Below are 17,258 nucleotides of genomic sequence, written 5' to 3' on the forward strand. Positions count from 1 at the left end.
AATAAAGATTTTATATGAAGTAACTGATGTTGAATTAGATTATATAAATACTCCAAAAATGATAAAAAAAAAAACTCTTCAAATACCTTTTAATATCTTTGATACCTAACCTAAGATCCTCAATCATAGTGAATACTAATCCAGTCATTATAAGAGCAGTCCAGCACAGATTGCTGATGGCATCTATGCATGGTTGCAGGCAAGGAAAAAGTCCAACATATGTAAATACTTTGAGAAGGCACATTTTGATGGTCTGAAGTTTAATTATTTATGAAGGGGGATAGAGATTCAAAGAAATAGTAAATTCTGAATTTTGAAAAACTATTTGTGAAGAAAAAATTTATTGTGTGAAAAAGGGAAATTTTACCCTTTTATTCTGTTGGAGACTCCCCCATAAATTTAAGGGGTACTCTTAACTTGCCTGTACCAAGGAGTGAGTCACTTATTGTGAATTTTAAGAAATCTTTGGCAAGAACCTTTGTAGTCTTTTTTATTATAAGACTGCCTTACAATTTTGACTTTTCTTCAATTTTGTAAGTCCCCAAGAGAGCCCAGTAAGCTGAAACTGGAAACCCACCAACTCAATTAACCTACTCCTGCCATAAATGCTTGCTATCAATCAAACCAATAAACTCTAACAAACTGAAACTTAAACATCAAACCAAATGAAACATGAATATTTTAATTGTGTAGTTAGATTATTATGTTTTTTTCGTATTTTACTTATTATATAATATATGATTTTTTTCTGTAAAACAAATAAATCATTTCATCAAACAGCTATAGGCCTATAAGAAGCTTTATTGTAAATTGTAAAATGATTTTGATAATACCATGTTCTTCAATCAGGGTTGGTAAAAACCCGGGTTTTTTTTAAATAACCCAACCCAGTGGGTTTTATTAATAAAACCCGTTTTTTTGGGGGGTTTTATTGTTTTCTAAAGATTATTACCTAGGGATTTTAAGATATAGGGTTAAATCCTTATTATAAAGTAACAGGATGTTTGTCTGTATCATAGGACCTCGCTAACCGCTGAATCGGTATGGTTCTCCTGTACAGGGTAGCTTTTAGTAGGTCCAGGGAAGGTTTATTCCAATTTTTGGGGAGGGTACCACCACCCTTCTAAGAGAAATCTCCCCCCCCCCCAAAAAAAAATATATATAACTCACCTCTCAAAAAATATTTTTCTATTTGAATCTTAATTGGGTTACCGAATTCAACTGCACCCTCCTCAAGTGCCCCTAGAAGCCTCTATGGGCGTAATCCCTCGTATTAAATATTTTCGGTGTTAAATTACATTTTTTAGGAGGGATATTTTTTCTATGGGCAATTTTTTTTAGAGGGTGTTGGTACCCTCCCCCCAAAGTAGTTAAAAATCTTCAACGGACCCGTGTTCAGTGGTTAGGGAGTCATTTTGTTAATATAGACAGACATTCCGTTACTTTTATATAAAAATAAGTAGATAAAATGCAGTAATACAATAGTTAAAATAAAATGTTTTTTTATAATTTCTATTGGTTGTTTGTAAATAGTACTCATTATGAGTCAAAATAGAGTTAACATTTTCGACAAAAGGTACATTTTTAAAAAACCTGGGTTTTTTTTTTTTTTTTTAGTTAAAAGACCCAATAAAACCCAACTTGGGTTTTTTATGCCAACCCTGTTCAAGGAACATAGTAGCTTTTCCTCTTATGCTTAGATTTGATTATTAATCTGCACTATTTTTTACTTTTATAAAAGCAGAGTTTATGTTTAACTAGTACTTTCCAGGGTGGGGAAAAACCCAGGTTTTTTTTAAAAAGCCCAACCCAAACCGTAAAAACCCTTTAAAAACCCTTAAAACCCTGGGTTTTTAAGGTTTTTATGGGGGTTTTATTGGGTTTTTTGTATGCCCACCCTGATAGTTACGCCCCTAGAGTCTTCTAGAGGCACTTGAGCGAAGGGGGGAGTGAGTCAACCCTCCACTTCATATTTTATACCAAAATCTTCCCTGGACCAATAGGAAGCTTCACAATAAGGAGAATCACAGCAGTCTAGCGGGTAGCAAGATCCTTCATTACAGAGACACAAACCTTCTGTTACTTTAAATAAGGATGTAATTAGAAATTAAAAATTATTTCTCATATGCCCTTAAACTTAAAAACCTATACCTATACTAAAGCAGAAAATTTTGTGTACTATTAAAGACTATAAATAATCAACTAAAAGGTGTTAATACAACTCTTGAAATGAATAGGACAAAATAAACAGAGAAACATTGGTTAATGGTTTATTGGTTTTTAGTAAATAATTTCAGCCTTTTTGTTGACTTTTTGGACTAAAAATACAAAGTTACTTCATTCACAGAGAAATTATTTTTTGTCAGCACCACTGTAATATTAAACTTTAATGTAATTTAATTTGAAGACTTTACGGACGTCTGTCAGAGACGGTTACGGATTATTTTTGGTTAGTTTTTAATTATTTTGAGGTCATTGTGGAGGGCAATTTATTTATATCAAACTTGTATAGCTAGTAAGTTTCGGAAAATAATTTTAGATCTTTTGTCTTTACATCAAAGGACAGTATTTTTTTCTCGTATTAATTCGAATCCGGTGGACATGAACCGGTTCTCATCCTTACGAAAAAACTATGTCTAGCATCGTATTATAAACAGCTTTCTGCGAATATAGAATGTACAATTATAAGATTAAAACCAGTTTTTTAGCCCTGAGGTGCCGAACTATTCTCATTTCTAAAAAAGAAGATCAGTTTTGTGAAGACTATCTAATCTTTTTTAAATAAGATATTCCTTTCTCTAGGATTGTGCAGATTTCAATTTTGCCAAGTCAACCGTCCTTGCCAAAGTTATTATAAATGCGGAACAATTCAAAGATGTTGTCTCTGCTTTTCAAGGTAAACATTAGAAATTAGAACATAACACATTTTCAATTAAACAGCTATTAAGTAGGTGGTAGCAATAAAATGTAAAACATATTGTATGTCTTTGCATATGAAGATTTAAAAATAGGAAGGGATATTTCTTTCTCTCAAATTTGCCGATGTGATAAATATATTAAATTTAGAAATGAGAATTAAAAAATCCAATTTCCATGTGTAGGTAATGTCTTTAGTACAAAGCTAAGTAGAAATTCTAGCTTAGTAAAACCAAACTTTTTGTAGAAATTTATTAAGGATTTTTAAAACTATTTATTTCGAGCTCCTGACATATCAGCAGTAGGAACTATTTTTAACATCTTAAGATATGACGCTGTGTTCGAGATTCGAACATATCACCTTTAAAAGTACCCTAATTCGTTAAATCTTTTCATGAAAGTATCCCTCTAATTTTTAGGTCTGCATGATGACGTCACAATAAAGATAAACAAAGATGCCATTAACTTCTGTATCTCCTCAATATTTGGCGACATGGATAATGAAATACCAAGGAACAAAATTTATTTTCTTTCTTAAGTGCTTTCACTCTTTGGTATACATGGACCACTTAGACCTCTCCCACTCCCACGCTAATTTTAACAGAGTTTAGATAATAGATAAAATAGGATGTTTTCCTTCAAAAATAATGATATAAACACAAAAAAATATGTGAATTTATTTCAGCAAATCAAGCTAATTTATAATCGGACATTTAAAATAGTCACAGAAATCACTAAATTAACAAAATTGGGAGTTGTAAAAAGCTATAAAAAAATGAAATGTTTAAAAAGTACTATCATCTTGATTATTAAACCTAAAATAATGGCTTCCTAAATTATGCCTTTTTATTTATATAATTGATTTTTTGAGAGGGGATATGTAATAAGAAAATTAATTTAATGTTCTCAGTGATTCTTTAATGGTTGAGAGTTACGTTTGTTCAGCTCCTGTATCTGCTAAATACACATCCAACATGTTAAAACAGGTGAAGCAATATTTTTTAACCAAAACAAATTGCAAGCTCTTTGAATTAAACAGAAATTTTACAACAACAAAAATCTGCTTTTTAAGGGAAATATATGTACATTTAATGCACCATGGCTTATTTCGGTTAGGTTAAGTAAGGAAAGCCCCTGTCTCAAGTTGATCATGATCATAAATTAATTTTTAGAAATGTTAACAACTAGAGGATAGGCTTAAAAAGGATGTCTAAGCTCTTTTTACCCCCCACCCCTCCCCACTGGAGTTGTTGGGCTTAAACCTATCAAAGATTTCGAACATATCTTACATAAGTGTCAATTGACCTTGTATTTTAGATTATTTCATTTCATACTTATTTTAATTTTTTAATTTAGGCATTGAAACCAATCTCATTTTCTCAGAAGCTCAGTATTAGAATTGATTCAAGGAATAGTTATCAGTTATCTTTCTCTAATTGAAGAATCACCCTAGTAATTCATTGGTCAATACGTTCCTCCATGGTCAGTGGAGGGTATGGGGTAAAGTCATAAGGGTGTTTCTTTGTATTATTCAGGTAAGAGAAACATTTTATCAGGGTATGCGGGAATCTTTCACAATATCCAAGTATTATATATCCATTACTGCAGTAGATCCCAAATTTTGCAACTAATAACTAAAACTGTACCTGGACAGAGACCTCTTGTGTATCCAACATATGATTGAAATGGAAGAGCATGGCCACGCCTTCACTGAAATATATATTGTACCAACAGTTATTGAAGATGAAGAATAAGCAAGCATTTCCAGTATGACGAAACCGTTTAATATCCGCTGAATTTAAACCGGTTCTTATCCATAAAAAAAACACTGTTTAGCATCGTATTATATATAGTTTTTTTCGAATATAAAAATGTCAATCATAAGATTAAAACCAGTTTTTTAGCCCTTGCCTTCGGCATCTCGGGTCTAACAAAACTATTTTTAAACTTGATTTTTTTTATATTCACAGAAAGCTGTCTATTATACGGTGCAATAAAAACTATTACTCATTTTATTTAATCCTAATGAACTGTCAATTAAAGACAGTTTTGATAATATTATAGTCGGAACTTTATTTTTCATTTCACGTGCATGATAGAAATTAAATTATTTCGACTTTGAAATATTTGAAACTGGCTAAAACAAAATTGGATATGTAATGTATTTATTTCATAAAAAAAATCAGAAACTTAATAGGTACCTATTATTCTGATATATTTTTTTGGTTATTAAAAATTAATGTGATTCTCTATAATGTGATATTATCTACCTAGTACCTTATAATTTTGAAACATTCTTTTTCATGTTTTAAAAGCATGCTTTTGTAAAGTTAATATCGAAAAATTTTAGACAATACATACCTAGTTTTTTCAGACCCTTAAAGAAGTCATTCCTCTAAAAAAAATTCTGTATTACAGCTATCCATTCTTTTTATCTAGGTGTTTCTTTATTGTCCTTTTAATCATTAAGGACAGAAAATATAAAATAGATTTACTAGTTTTGTTGCTAATTCAAAATTAAATGTTTATTTTAAGTATTCGTGAAAGAAATATAGTTTTTTTTTCACTCGAAGCACACCAACACTTTTTTATCTATTTTTTTTATCATGCAGGAGGTCAAAAGGGGTATAGATTCAAAGGGGACTATGCACAAACGAGAATAAGTGATTCTAGGCACCTTAAAGCAGTGATTCTAAATAGTTTTTTTTTGTGTGTGTGAATATAACAGGGTTATGTTTAATATATATACCTAATATACCTAGTTATACAAACTAAAAAAAAATTTCACCAACACCATCAAATGTTTTGATGAGTTCAAAGGTTCAAATAAAATAATATGCCAAAACATAATAAAAGTACGAAAGTACACTATAAAACTTTTTACAATATTACAAGTTACCATCCCTTTTTCTAAATTAACATTTTTCATTGAAAAAGTTTACTTTTGTATCACAGCAGTTTGAACTCAAAATAAAAATTTTATGATATATAGCCTCAAAATGCATTACATTTCAAAGTTTTTTTTCTTATAAAACCATGGTGTAACTTATTTTTTTTTATATTAAAATAACGATATTAAACATAACCCTAGTATATTCATCATAAAAACATTTACAATCACCGCTGGAAGGTGCTTAGAACTACTTACTCTCGTTAGTGCATACTTTAATTTTGTTCTTGTAGAATTAAAATTTTAAAAATATATTTTTTGTTATTTGCCTTTTGGATTGAAAACAAAGTTGTATTTCATTCAGGCATGCTTTAGTCCACTTTCAGATATCATCAGCATGGATAATGGGTACAGGGGAGGTGGGGCCATCTCGGATGGAATTCAGGACTTTCAAAAGATTGAGAAAATTGGCGAGGGAACGTACGGAATAGTCTACAAGGTGAGTAGCTTTGCTGTATGCATGTACATATTTATAGCATGGTTCAGCTTATATACAACTGGGACATGTATATCCCATCATTCTCTACCATTCTTGGTAAATGTATTATCACGCATGACTATTGCTGTCTTTGCTTATAAAGTACATTGCTCACTTTACATACTCATATTTTCTCGCTGTGTTTCTGAAATACCAATACACATAAGCGGCTGTGCTTATTCATTATTTTTGTCCTTCCATGTTTAAATTACTAGTAACAAATTATCAATTCCAACTCTGTAGGTATTTCAATTCATTTTTTAATATTATTGAAAAATTAACAGCAATTGTTTTTATTGTGCAGGCGTTAGAGAAGGTGACGGGGCAATTTGTAGCTTTAAAGAAGATTCGGTTAGACACAGAGAGTGAGGGGGTGCCCAGTACTGCCATGCGGGAAATTACCATCTTAAAGGTAGGCTGTTGTAGTGTTATTTTATTATCCAACCAGGGGTGTATACTCTACTTGGGATCCCCTGCTTAGGGGGAGGGGGGGGGGGGTATACAAAAATAAGTGATTGGAGGGAAAAAATGTAAAAATTAAGAAAATTGAAAACATTTTTTCCATTTCCCCCCGCTCCTTGGTGAAAAAAAAACTTTAAAAATGTGTGGTAGGAGGCATAAAATAAATAAAGTAGAGTTCTTTCAATATTTTTCCATTTTCCCCCCTACTTCGTGAGAAAAAACTAGGGGGGGGGGGGGAAATAAAAAAATTTGTAGCCGGGGGAAAAAAAATATCTTGTGCAGTACACTCCTGTATCCAACTCTACTAGCGGCTACGCCCCTATAAGACTCTAGGGGCACTTGAGTGAAGGTTCAATTTTAGTTCTATAAGAAAAAGTAAAAAAAAATTGGGGGGAGGGGGAGGTTTTTTTTCCAGGGGATATTTCTCTTGGGAGGAAAGTGGTACTTCCTAAATAGTTCTAAACCTTCTCTGGACCTATAACAGAAGCTTCACTGTAAAGGAGGGAGAACTATAATGGTTAAGCGCTTCAAATCAAAAAGATAGATGCACAGATAGTCATCCTCTTACTTCTGAAGGGGAAATATTGATGGCAAAGGAAAAGCAAATTAAGTTAGGTATGTGTTTAGAAAATAAAAAAACACAATAATTTAAAATTTTTATAATCTATCTAACTGGGTATTTTTTAAATCAATCGGAAGATGATTTTGTAACCTGTTTTTAGGAACTAGAACATCCAGCTATTGTAGAGCTGCTAGATGTTGTGTTCAGCAAGGAAGCTATGTATTTAGTATTTGAATATTTAGATAAGGTAACAAAAATAAATTAAAGTCTTATTTCTAAAAACGTTGATAATGTTTTTCTACTGCTGTTTTGTTAGAAAGGGGACGAAAAATAGTGATAACATGGGAAGGGGGTTAAACTGGCCGAAAAAAACAAACGCAACGTAATCGTGTAAATACAGTTAGGACTTGTAGACCAAGTTCGTGCAAACAAAGGTTTGTTTTTAACGTTTTGTGTTGTTTTAAAGAAAATAAATGGGGTTGGGTATTTTTCACGAGGGAGAGTCCAACACCTTAAAACCTTCGTTAGAACATTGAAAAATAGAAATCTATTTACTTTAGTAGGTATGTAGAATTATTAATTTCTTTGTTAAGGATCTGAAAAGGCAATTGGATGATTATGTTGCCAGAAAAAGACTGAAGAATCCTGCATATGTCGGCGGTTTACCAGGTATTAATTTAGTTTTACTACATCTACAGAGAGAAAGGGGTCATTTGACTGTAAATTACACTGGTACCCAAAGTTTTATTTGTTGGCTCATAAACTTTTGGTATTAATGGTGAATCTAGACTGGTTATTAGTATAGTGTCCAAACTTTTTCACCAATAATTTCCTAATTTGAAATATTTTCTAAATTTGCAGAGCCCCTGGTGAAATCCTATCTGCAACAAATCTCCTGTGGCCTTGCCTATTGTCATTCACACAGTGTTCTACACAGGTAAGAGCCAGGGAAACAGCGGTAGGACATTCAGGAAGTGCAGGGATACAGGAAACGGACATTCTGGATATACAGAGATAGGACATTATTGGTACGTTACCAAACCTTACCTTACCTCGTAAGGGCGGGATGCCCCTTTGATTTTTTAGTAATCATCTAGAGAATCCAGAGCATCATCCGCTTGTAATGGGATGCGATACTCTTAACACCAAAGGATATCAGTTAAAGTAACAGACAACCAACCTTTGAATGCACGACCTTTGTCAGAGAAGTCCTAACTGTGCATGGTAATGAGTTGTCCCTGTTTATGGGACAAGGCATTCCCCTTCTCTATATATTTATGTTACACACCTGAAAAAGCAGTAGTAGGAACCATTTTTAACGTCTTTAGTTATGACGCGGTGTCGGACAGATATTCGAACCTGTCACATTACCGACGAAAAGCGGATGTGCTAGGTGTTTAGGCACGGTCACGTAGAGATATAGTAAGCAGGGAAACAGGTATAAGACAAACATACAACACTCATTGTTGTGGGGAGATTTTACTATTTTGAATTCTGATATTTTCAGAGACATGAAACCTCAAAATCTGTTGGTAGATTCCAAAGGTTATATAAAGCTGGCAGATTTTGGATTGGCAAGGGCCTTCAGGCTCCCGTCAAGGACACTTACACATGAGGTAAATACTTTTTTATGCCTTTTTAAAAGTAGGCATCTAGTTTTCACCTTTTCCCAAGAACCTCTAAAATAATGATTTCCATAAAGTTTGCCTGGGTGTATGTATAGTTTATGTATATTTGTGTCCCACTAATAAAAAATTGCCTTGCTCTTTTCCATGTCTAAGACAATTTTCTTCGAAATTTAGGTTAAAAACATAAAAAATTAGTTCAAGTCGTTCTTTGCGGAAATTGGATGTCTACGTCAATGTAGTTAGTACCTAGTGATATATCCTGGCAATTAATATTATTATCGGATTTTTCTTTTATTTGGGCTTTAATTTTGCCTGTATATGAATGTACCAGCGTTTCGGAGCCGTTTGATTTTGGTGCGGCTCCGGATCCGGCTCCAGCTCCGGATCCGACCTAAAATCAAGAAAAACTCGACATATATTTTTTCCCATAAAAAAATATTTTTTATTTTTGGCTTTCAAGGTTTTAAAAGTTAAATTTTTGATAAAAATGGACTTGAAAAACTTAAAAGGGCATTTGCACATGACAAAACAGAGTAACCAAATTATAATTTGTAAACAAATCATTTTATTTATCTTGTCCGGAGCCGGAGCCGTTTTTAACGAAAATTACGGCTCCGGCTCCAGCAAAATATAGCGGCTCCGGCTCCGAAACACTGGAAAGTACATAAACATTTTTTTTATTAAAAAAAGACATAAGATTTCATGTATTTATTGATTCTAAGAAGTTAGCACTAAATTTCTACGAAGATTGAAAAACCTATCTTGTTTGAAAATTTCTATGTGATACAATTTACAGAATGTCGTTCTCTTATGATGTATTTATAATTGCAGGTAATTACAATGTGGTATCGTCCACCAGAGATCCTGCTTGGATCCCAGCACTACAGCACACCTGTGGATATCTGGAGTTTAGGTAATATTTTACAGATTTAGGAAAGCCGGCATAAGGATAATAACCCCTCCAGGGGGCGGAGAATGAGACACTTTGTAACCAAACCTAAAACACAAAGATTTTGGAAGCTGCGGTGCGCGGTTCCGCCGCCGTTTCTTCACAGTTTCACATGGTTACTCTTTAAAACAACTGACATTCCAAATCCAAGTTCTGTATCCTTTATGTTTAATTTCTAGTTACAAAAAGCTTCCCTTATTAGCACCCCTAATATTTTTGAAAATATACTAGATGTTACCTCAAATATTTTATTTGGGTTTTAACAATTAAAACTCAATAGGTAGTCTGATATTGTAATTACAAGAAATCAGTTACCCCTTTTCCCCTCCCCAACCCCAAAAAAGTTTAGACGTAATGTCTGATTGATAGTCTTTCTCTCGAGAAAAACCACTTAGATAGATACACTGAGAACTTTTTAGGTTGCATATTCTATGAGATGTTAATGAAAACTCCTTTGTATGCCGGGGATTCAGAAATAGATCAGCTTTTCAGGTAATTTACTATTGCTTTTTATTCATACTGGCGGCTTCGCCACTAGCCTCTAGGGGCTTTGCCCCAAGAGGTGATCAAAAAAAAATTTGGCGAAATTCGTAAAAGGACCAAGGAAATCTTCAGCAAAAAAAAATGGGGAGGATTTTTTTGTTTTTGGGGGAGTTGGGGGTGTCCCACCCCCCAAGAAAATAGCATAAAACCACCACAGGACCAGTAGGTATATTCCCTGTAGAGTAGAATCCGATCGGTTAAGTGGTTACCGAGATCTTAAAGGACGGACAGACATCATTTTACTTTGTATTATAGATTGTTTACATTTTACACATAAAAGAGTTAATGCTTTCTTGTTATCTGGCCTTCTAAAACAGAGGTCTTAAAAATAGTCATTTACATTGATATCTTGTCATTTATGGCAACAACCCTTGTTCTAAAACTCTAAGTACCTTAACTCGTTAGATGTACTTCATGAAACTATCCCTTTCTTGTATGTGTAGAATATTCCGGTCTCTGGGTACCCCTACAGAAGAAACCTGGCCCGGCGTGTTCCAGCTTCCAGAGTATAAATCTGTCTTCCCTAACTGGCAGGGCAAAGATCCTTACAAGGTACATCTATTGTCGTCTCAACCAGGAATCTTTAATTGTTTTGTTTTTTCTAGCAATCCTATAATATAAAGCAGCAGAGTTTTTGTCTCAGGGTGGTTGTAGGTTTTTTTTCTGATCTCACCTGCCCTCCTTAAGAGGCTAGGTAGGGGCGAAGCAACTAGTTAGAAAATAATTTCCGATTGATATTTGCTGAAATTTGAAGTCTATCTGCTTAAGTAGTTGGATGAATTTATATGTCTAAATGTAATTTTGTTTAGCTTCGCCTTTTTTTTGGATTTGAAATTTTTTAGCTTACATGTTGTTCCTTATGACTTTTCTTTATCTAGATCCTAGATGAAAACAAGTACAGTGAAGATGCCAGAGATATTTTAGCCAAGATGCTAGGAAAAGTTCAAATTTTCACAGGGGTGTATATTCTGCACAAGATTAATTTTTTTTCCCCTGCTACAAAATTTTATATTTTTTTTCCCCCCTAGATTTTTCTTAAAAAGTAGGGGGGAAATAGAAAAATATTTAAAGAATTCTATATTTTATTTATTTTATCCCTCCTACCACACATATTTAAGTTTTTTTTAACCAAGGAGGTGGGCGAAATGGAAAAAATGTTTTCAGTTTTCTTAATTTTTACATTTTTTTTCCCTCCAACCACTTATTTTTTATTTTTTTTTTCCCCCCCCCTGAGCCGGGGATCCCATGCAGAATATACACCCCTGAATTTTCATTAGGATATAAAAACAATGATTATAACGTAGTTGTCATAAAAAAAGAAAAACATTGCAAAAGTAAATCTAAGTAAAGAGCTAACTTTTGTGTACTGACGGACGATCTGAAAGTGCATAATTATAGAAAACGTGCAGCTTTTTATAATTAGGGTCCGTCGGTCAGTCCGTCCGTAGCACTTAGCTCTTTTCGTTAATTTAAGCATGTTAGAATTGTCCTATCGATTTCAAATTTTGCATGGTGATTCCTGTAGTAGTAGTTAGGTATTATTTAGATAGCGTAGCAACTCTATTATCGTTACTAGAATGTCCGTATGTCCATTTTAAACATTGCATTGGATGTAACCATCCTTGTTATTAACTGAAAATGCATAAAATTTGACTTCAAACTATTGCAGTTTATCATCCAGAAGACAGAATTACTGCGTTGGTAAGTTTTGCTAGATGCAGTATTTTAGTAGCGCAGCTACTTAATTATTTATGTCCGTCCGTTCGACTTAAGTAAAACTTTATTCGTCTACTAGCGGCTTTGTTGCTTATATGAACACTTGTTGAAGGGGGGGGGGGGGCGGTTAAGTCGATCCTTCATTTCTTAGTTTTTAAAAGAAAAACCACGTATTAGTTTTACTGGGGAGGGAGTATTTTTTCATAGTGATTTCTTTTTGGAGGATTTAGGTATCTTCCCTAAAATTAGTTATAAACCTTTCCTGTACCTTAATAAAGCTTCACTGTAAAGAAGAACAGGTACTTTTAGGATTGGAAATGTGATTAACTAGGCTTCTATTAAAGATAGACGTCTACAATTTTTCATTGATACTTCTCAATTTTTCTTTATAAAGTTTTTATAAGAATTGTTATTGTAGGAGTGCCTGAGACACCCCTATGTACAAGATGCAAGATTAATTTCTGTTCAAGAAATGATGGAAATGTGACCAGTCTTATCAACCTGCTTGATATTTCGAGCCATGCTAGTTGGAATTTGAAAGGAAGGTTGAAAAGACAATCAACCTTTTTAAAGCTCCAAATTTAGCTGTTTAATTTTGTAATAATTTGTATATTTGCTCAAGAACTCTCAGAATCTTAAATATTGGAACGATTACGCTTAATCTAAACGGGCATTTAAATACTTTATATTGCTATGTTTTGGGAGGGCTAATGTAAATTGGATGCCCCTACCCAAACACAGTTGTTCACCTCAGTATCCAACTGTAAAATAATCTATACATATTATTTTTGTATAAAAACGCAGGGCTGGAGAGGACATTGGACTGAAATACACTGGTACCCAAAGTTTTATACCCATGTAATCTTATTTGTTTGATCAAAAAATTTGGGTACTTTTATTAAAATTATGATTTGTAGTTTCCAAACTTTTTAACTACCTAATCTCATCCTTTGAGTACCTGGGTAAAAACCATGAACTTTACTCTCTGTAATAACAAATTATGTAAGACAAGAAAAACCAGTTTGACCTAATATATATGAAAATTGAACCCATGCTACGGCCTTGTATTGACTGTTATCAATTTATAATAATGTATTTTATTCGTTGATGTTATGTAAAGGGAATAGTTCCATAAGAGTTTTTAGACAAACGTTTCTTCAGGGGTGTATATTCTGCACAAGATTTATTTTTTTTCCCCTGCTACAAAATTTTTTTTTTTTTTTCCCCCTAGATTTTTCTTAAAAAGTAGGGGGGGAAATAGAAAAATATTTAAAGAACTCTATATTTTATTTATTTTATCCCTCCTACCACACATTTTTTTAGTTTTTTTAACCAAGGACCCCCCTTGGAAAAAATGTTTTCAGTTTTCTTAATTTTTACATTTTTTTCCCTCCAACCACTTATTTTTTATTCCCCCCCCCCCCCCCCCCTGAGCCGGCGATCCCATGCAGAATATACACCCCTGCGTTTCTTTGAAACTCTTTTGATTGAAACTCTTTTTGAAGTAAGGATATGTGTATAAATCTTTAAATAGCCAATAAACAAGGATGACAATATTGTTATTCATAGCAAAATATTAAATCAAAGAGCATATGATCATAAATCGAGAATAAAGGAGGAGGTAGGTTGTATGTAGCCTTGATTCTCTGAAGTTAGGATTCAGATGCACGAGGAGATTGGAGGTGAGAATCTTTTGACCAATCCTAGATTGGTAAGCTTCGCGCACAGCTGAGTATATTCTACATACATACATACAGGTAGGTTGTGCTAAAATTCCTTAAAGGTGTGAGTTTTAAGGCTTAAAAACAGTAGGTAGTAAAACGATAAAATTTATATTGACTTTAAAAAAAATTTGTCAATATTTCTTTTCATTAAGGAATACACATATTTAATGAATATTATCGTTCTACTACTGTTTTTAAGCCTTAAAACTCACACCTTCACGGAATTTTTAACACAATCTACCCCCTCCCCCCCCCCCCCCTTTTTATTTGATGAAAGACACAAAACCGTCTTTGAAGCATGACTAACAGACCGACAAAACATACAAACATTTAGCCGACTAACTTGAACTAGAGCCTATAACATTACAATTCACCTTTATCCTTACAGTTGGACAAATAAAGTGAATCATAGAGTAGCTTTAATCATAAAAAAATCTTGGGATAAGAAAATACTTTTTATGGAACTATTGTTTTCATAGATTTCTTTGATTATTTTGGAAGAGTTTTTTTCTGTTGACGATTTATATTTTGTTATTGTAAATTGATATTCGTACGCCTACCCTCGCCAATTTTTTCTACCTTTTTATACTTTTTTAGAAACTTTGACCTGTTGAAAATAAATATATAATAAAATGTACTGTGATCAAATTTTTACCAGCGAAGATTTTTATAATTAGGGTCGATTCGCATGTCCGTGTCCGTAACTGATATAAAATTTATTTCAGGCAAGATGAAAGAATCCTATCGATTTTAAACTAGGCGTGATGATTTAATTAACAGTATGGTACGATTTAGAAAGCGTAGCATCTCTATGATTATGTAAGTTTTGAAATGTAAGTATTCCATAATAAGCATTTGTATTTAGCAACTTTTTTCCATTATCTGACACCCGGCCGTAACAAACCAAGTAACAAACTAAATCTTCCCCATTTGCGAAAAAAATTTTCAAGTTCTCTATGAATACTTAAAAGCAACGGCTGCATTTAAAATGTTTATAATAAAAGCAAAAATGTGATATTTGATTTAAATATTTTTAGGTAATGTGTAATATAATTTCCCTCTAATAACATTTGAAAAATGTTTTTAAAAGCGGACATAAATTTTTACACTTTTAGACTCCTATATGAAATCATTTAAAGCTCGTTCATGATAAGTTTTTCTCATTTTAGAAGGCTTCGCTTCTTTTTTACGTAATAGTACTCGTTTATTCAGTTCAGGGGTAGCCAGTCTAACAATCAATTCTAGAAAAAATAACGAAACGTTTTAAATTACTTTGGAAGTATATTTTTATGTAACTGAAGAGGGGTGGGTAAGAAGAGGGTTGAAGGGAAATTTTCCTTTAGAATTGTTTGTCAGAATATCATTCCCTTGACCCTGCTTCAGTTAAAACTTAAATTTAAATGATAATTTAATGCAATTTTTGTAGTATTTAACTAGCAACTGCATTTTGCAAAAAATCAATTGATAAACTAAATAAATTTATTAATGCACATAATATTATATTGTTCTATAAACTGTATAGTTATTTTTTAATCAGAACTATGGCTTTATGGTGCCTCTACAAATTGGACAATTCTCAATAAACCTTTAAAAATGGTGGGTTTTAGTAAGAGGGAGGTCATTTTCTAGTAAATCCCGTAAAGGTGTGTGTTATAAGGCCTAAAAATAGTAGTAGAACGATAAGGTGCTCTATATATTTGTATTCCCTATAGAATAGAACAATAGGAAAATTTTTTTTTTTTTGATAACCGTACCTGGAATATCTTTAAAAAATACAAAATTTCTATCAAACGCTTTGTTTGGCTCAAACTGACAAAAATTAAAAAAAATATAATTATAATAATAATGTTTTCTATAGGTACAAGGTAAAGGTTAAGAACAATCTATACCACTAAACAAAGGAAGAAGCCATTCTTTACAGGTTGATTTATTCAAGGTGACAAAAATTAGTTTTATGTTTGTGGAATTTCATGTTTGTTTGCTTTGAAGTAGAAGGTTTCAATGTGCATTGTTTCATTTCAATTTCACTACAGCGAACAACTACATTTTAGAACATTTTTTTGTGTAAATTAAACTTTCATTATCAAAAAACTAACTTGTTTTTCAACTATATTTTGGTCAATCTTTATTATAAAAAAAATATTTTGGCTTTAAAATAGGATTTGAAACTAAAAATGACATACTACACAACAAGCAAAGAAAGAATATATAACTTAAAGAAACCTTGATGAAAAGAAAAGACAATTTATACATTTAGATAGTCCATATGACTCCATTTTTCATCAAACTTTATAAGGTATTTTTTTAGACATAAACCTTTGTATACTTTTAGTTATAAAAGAGGAACGTCCTGCATTATTTGCGACGAAATTATTCAATGATATAATTTAGGCTAATTTTATTAAAAGAAATTTAACTATTCATAACTGACTTTTTATATGATTTGTCATATGCTCTACATTATATGAATAATTTACCCAAGATAAGCAACAATTTATAGATGTCTCATAATACGAACTAGATAAAAAAATATGCCCTTAGGTAGGTACCAATATCTGTAAAAATGTCTCAATCAATGAGATACATTGAATGTACCTTTAGTATTGGCTGATTTAGACAATATGTCTCTAGGTTATCTGTATTATTAAAAGCCAGAATATTTGCCCAGGAAATATGTTGACTATCATCATTTAAGAAATAATTATTATTATTAATTTTAGTGGCGCAAACATAATGCCCCTCATTACTATCAGGTCTAAAAAAATACCTTATAAAGTTTAATGAAAAATGGGGTCATATGGACTATCTAAATGTATAAATTGTCTTTTCTTTTCATCATGGTTTCTTTAAGTCGTATATTCTTTCTTTGCTTGTTGTGTAGTATGTCATTTTTAGTTTCAAATCCTATTTTAAAGCCAGAATATTTTTTTTTATAATAAAGATTGACCAAAATATAGTTGAAAAACAAGTTAGTTTTTTGATAATGAAAGTTTAATTTACAGAAAAAAAATGTTCTAAAATGTAGTTGTTCCCTGTTGTGAAATTGAAATAAAACAATGCACATTGAAACCTTCTACTTCAAAGCAAACAAACATGAAATTCCACAAACATAAAACTAATTTTTGTCACCTTGAATAAATCAACCTGTAAAGAATGGCTTCTTCCTTTGTTTAGTGGTATAGATTGTTCTTAACCTTTACCTTGTACCTATAGAAAACATTATTATTATAATTATATTTTTTAAAATTTTTGTCAGTTTGAGCCAAACAAGGCGTTTAATAGAAATTTCGTATTTTTTAAAGATATTCCAGGTACGGTTATCAAAAAAAA

At 32.2% G+C, this 17,258-nt stretch overlaps 2 protein-coding genes across 3 annotated transcripts in view; both read left to right on the forward strand.

Annotated features, from left to right (window-relative positions):
• Rad1 (Radiation insensitive 1) overlaps positions 1-4,413 on the forward strand; it is a 23,972-nt gene extending 19,559 nt beyond the window's left edge. The window contains exons 6-9 of the mRNA XM_080146900.1: positions 2,803-2,896; positions 3,336-3,427; positions 3,825-3,902; positions 4,273-4,413. Coding sequence (XP_080003026.1) covers positions 2,803-2,896; positions 3,336-3,427; positions 3,825-3,902; positions 4,273-4,356 — 348 coding nt within the window. The 3' untranslated portion in view covers positions 4,357-4,413. The remainder of the gene's footprint in view (positions 1-2,802; positions 2,897-3,335; positions 3,428-3,824; positions 3,903-4,272) is intronic.
• Positions 4,414-4,556: 143 nt separating this feature from the next.
• Positions 4,557-14,565, forward strand: LOC145305289 (cyclin-dependent kinase 2-like). Of its 2 annotated transcripts, XM_080146898.1 has the most exons (14): positions 4,557-5,579; positions 6,074-6,305; positions 6,649-6,756; positions 7,529-7,615; positions 7,962-8,037; positions 8,230-8,305; positions 8,876-8,984; positions 9,828-9,909; positions 10,365-10,437; positions 10,932-11,040; positions 11,367-11,422; positions 12,156-12,189; positions 12,623-13,318; positions 14,408-14,565. In XM_080146898.1, exons 2-13 carry the CDS (start codon positions 6,204-6,206, stop codon positions 12,689-12,691), a joined length of 981 nt encoding a protein of 326 aa, XP_080003024.1. In that variant the 5' UTR covers positions 4,557-5,579; positions 6,074-6,203; the 3' UTR covers positions 12,692-13,318; positions 14,408-14,565. The 2 variants fall into 2 exon arrangements, with proteins under 2 accessions (XP_080003024.1, XP_080003025.1); XM_080146899.1 differs by having other exon boundaries at positions 5,273-6,305; positions 14,430-14,565.
• The last annotated feature ends 2,693 nt before the right edge of the window (positions 14,566-17,258 follow it).

This window comes from Acartia tonsa, chromosome 14 (assembly GCF_053477335.1).
Source record: "Acartia tonsa isolate MP-2025a chromosome 14, ASM5347733v1, whole genome shotgun sequence".
Classification (NCBI taxonomy): Eukaryota; Metazoa; Arthropoda; class Copepoda; order Calanoida; family Acartiidae; genus Acartia; species Acartia tonsa.